Below are 3668 nucleotides of genomic sequence, written 5' to 3' on the forward strand. Positions count from 1 at the left end.
GACTTCTGAACTACAGAATATTTCTAAACTCTGTAATTAAAAGTTTAGTTTTAGCTGACCCTTACTGAATTGTCACAAAACCCTAACTGGGAGACCTAAAACTACTTGTAATTAAAGGGGCTTAAAATAAAAATATTTAATACCTCTAATATCAAAATGCTCTACTACTTGACTCTGGCTAGAATCATACAAACGTCACAACATTTGATACAGTAAATCATCTTCAGTGCAATGTAACATAAGACTGTAATATCACACCGGCATCACTTTCAGAGAACGAAAACAAACATCACAAAACAGAAGCAAACAAATGAAAATTAATATTCTTGTCTAGATAATCAATTTCTTTAGATTCAGGCTTTTTTTTTTCAAATCCTGTCCAGGGTACCAAACAACAGACAGGAGTTTTGAGTGAGAAAAACATACATAAAAGCTGAGGAGGCAAAGAATTTTAAGGCCCTGCTAACACCTTCATCTTTAGTGACAGAAAGCAGTGTGAAGCAAATGGCTAAAGCACTAGAAGCTTTAGATACAATCCCATGCATTTCTTGATGAAAAAAACAGTGTCAAAATATGAAGATGTTTGGTGGACTAATGAGATTGTGTCAGTGTGCAGTCAATAACCAACAATAAAAAGTAATACCTGACCCAACTATAATGATTCCTTAGCCAATTTATTATACATATTCTGAGGACTATATAAGCCCTGGAAGTATACACATGATTTTATAGAAAATAAGAGTCATTCTGAAGAAAAACAATCATGTGGGTAATATATGGGACAATATGATATGCAGGATGCATCACTATTGTGTATTTCTTTGCTTCTTCAATTGAGCTATCAATCTAAAACGACTTTTGTATGCCCAAACTCAAATGCCAAATGTACCACAGGTGCATCAGAAATTCAATTTGGCAAACTAAAAAGTAATTGCATTGTTCTTCATTTTATAATCCATGACAGAATCAGCCTACAAAATTTAAGACAAATAAGCCTCTTCCTCAGCATCATTTCTTAGGAAAATGCTAATAAAAAGATAGTGTTTTACTTCGCAGTATTTTTGGAAGTATTATCTTTTATAAAGCATAAAATTGCTTCAAAACACCCCTATAACATTGTCTCACACGTTCATGATTGTTTTAATATTGGGCATTTCATGCCTGGCCCATAGTAGCCAAAAAACTCAATGTTTGAATGAGATAAATCTGTACCGGTACATAACTTAGAACAACGCCTCGAACAGAGTAATTATATAGTAAGCGTTAACTCTCATAATATCGAGGATAAAAATTATGTGGTGATGACAGTGATTGTGACAATAAACTGAATAAAGACTAAAATCTTAACTAGCATTTTTAGAAAAGGCAAGAACTGTAATTGTGTCAATGTTTATTTAATTGTAAAAATAAACACTCTTACCTGATTGCTATGAAATTAAATTTAAGAGTTTATAAGCAGTATTGACATTATACCTAAGAGGTGACTTTAGTTTTGCACCAAGGCAAGTTCGAAACTAAATTTAATAGATGCAGAGTATATAATAGCTGTGGGGTTCAAGCCACAAAGATCTGGGTGAATGTAAACTCTAACATTTACTACTTGTGTTATTTGGGGAGGTTATTCTATAAGGCCTAAGTTTTCTGAGGGAAAAGAAGAGTGTGTACACACAAATTTTTGTGAGGATTAAACAATATTTGTTTTTCTTGGCACAGTGCTTAGCAAATAGGAAAGATTTGTCCCAGGTTAGTTTTCTTTATTGTTTTTATTGTTATAAATTATTTGCTTGAGAGTTATCTTCATTTGGCTTAGTCAAAATTAATTCACTTTTTTTTCCCTATCAGCATTTTTTGTGCCTCTATCATGTACTAATCACTATACTAAGCAATGGAAGAAACTTCAGAATAAGAAAAATTATTATTGGTGAATTTGTATATTTAGAGTGGTCCTATTATAATGACTGTTTTGAATATTTGATCATTTATAATATATCACAGGCAGTCAATTCTACAATTTAATAAAATTTCAGGTTAAATAAGTCAATTTGGCCAGCATATATAGACAGATATAAAGCAAATATCCTACAGCTATTATGATTTTGTACTATGTATAAAGCTTAAGTAACAATTACATTAGGACATGTCATTTTGTGAAACACCAACATTTTTACTATTAATTTTCCTCTGTTTCTGAGAATAAAAAAATTTAGCTGAGTCCATTTTCAATAAATTAATGAATCTGGTTATGTGTTGCATATTTTAAAAGGTCAAATACCTGAATGCATATCTTTGTCAGGATGATCACAAAGGCGACTTTTAGTGTATAGCATTTGAACTAAAGCCTTTGTATTGAGACATATGTACTCCTTATTTTAAAAACATTTACTGATTCCTCTTTTCAAAAATATAAAGAAAATTTACTTTTACTGAAGTTTACAATAGGAAACATTTTTTTTAATTTATTAATGTAACATTAATATTGTCTTTTGTTTTGAGTTAGGGGTAAAAGAGGGGATCACTACTGATTTCTTTCCTCTGAACAAATTCTCTATAAAAACAAATAAAGAGCTCTGTAGTCAATGGTCATTATTTTGCAAAAGGTTTTATCGTTGGAGGTTTCCTTTTAAATAATCAAAACCATTTCAAAGAAAAGTATAATGCAGAACACCTTTGGGAAAAGTAACAGAGATACCCTATTCAAAAATATGTGGCAAGAGTCTCAATCTTATAACCTAGATTCTATAAAAATCTCATGGGCATCAAATGTCAAATAGAATGCTGCTAGCTCCAGGAATAGAAAATGAGGCCTTCCACTAAAGCAAGGGGTAGCATTTCAATGTCACAGGCTCTGCCAGGATAAAATGCATCAGACCATGAACGTATAGTTTAGTGAAATATATTACATTTTCACAGATGAGCAAAGAAATGAAAGCATGAAAAATTGTCTTGTCCATTTAGTTTCTATACATTTTGAAGGAAGCTGGTTTCTAGATTTATATTTAGGAAGAAAACATGAAAAAATATATTTTTGGCTGAACATTTTGTTTACTTGTGACAATTTCATAAATGAATAGCTGCTCACCTTCCCAGAGTAGAGAGCAGGTTCTAATCCTCAGGAAGAATGGTATCGGAGAAGGGAACAGTAAACTAGAAGTCAGAAGGATTGGTTCAGGCTGCCTAGTTTTCTCATCGCTCAAACAGGTGTCTTGCCTTCGACTTGCTCTGCCTTATGAGGTAATCTTATGGTTAAGAGCACTTGGTGTATGGTAAACACTCAATAAATGTTACTCTCTTGTTACTTACATGTGCTCCACAGATCAGCAGCCTTGGCATCAGCTGGGAGCTTGACGGAAACGCAAATTGTTGGGTCCCACCCTAGACTTACTGATTAGATTCTACTTTTAAACAAGCTCTCCAGTGATGAGTATGCACATTAAAGTTGAACAAGCCCTGCATTAATCGATGCTAGGCACGTTACAGTCATCATCAGTTATAATTCCTACATCTATGCTGTTGAAATTCTTCAAATGTGCTTTGATATATGAAATATGTTCTATCAATGCTTAGGATGGCAGTGGTGATGATGATGGTGAGGGGGACAAATGAAGGGAAAAAATTCATGCATTGAATGAGCCTTTAATGGGTATTACGGGCTTTTCTCTCCTGCCAGG

At 33.1% G+C, this 3668-nt stretch overlaps 1 protein-coding gene across 1 annotated transcript in view; it reads right to left on the bottom strand.

The window, feature by feature from the left end:
- GAS2 (growth arrest specific 2) overlaps positions 1–3223 on the bottom strand; it is a gene marked incomplete at its 5' end in the record, with an annotated part of 78580 nt that extends 75357 nt beyond the window's left edge. Inside the window, one exon of the mRNA XM_019627122.1 lies at positions 3080–3223. Within this exon, the coding sequence (XP_019482667.1) occupies positions 3080–3223 (144 nt within the window). The remainder of the gene's footprint in view (positions 1–3079) is intronic.
- Between the last annotated feature and the right edge of the window lie 445 nt (positions 3224–3668).

Source organism: Hipposideros armiger, unplaced genomic scaffold (assembly GCF_001890085.2).
Source record: "Hipposideros armiger isolate ML-2016 unplaced genomic scaffold, ASM189008v1 scaffold_711, whole genome shotgun sequence".
NCBI classification, from domain to species: Eukaryota; Metazoa; Chordata; class Mammalia; order Chiroptera; family Hipposideridae; genus Hipposideros; species Hipposideros armiger.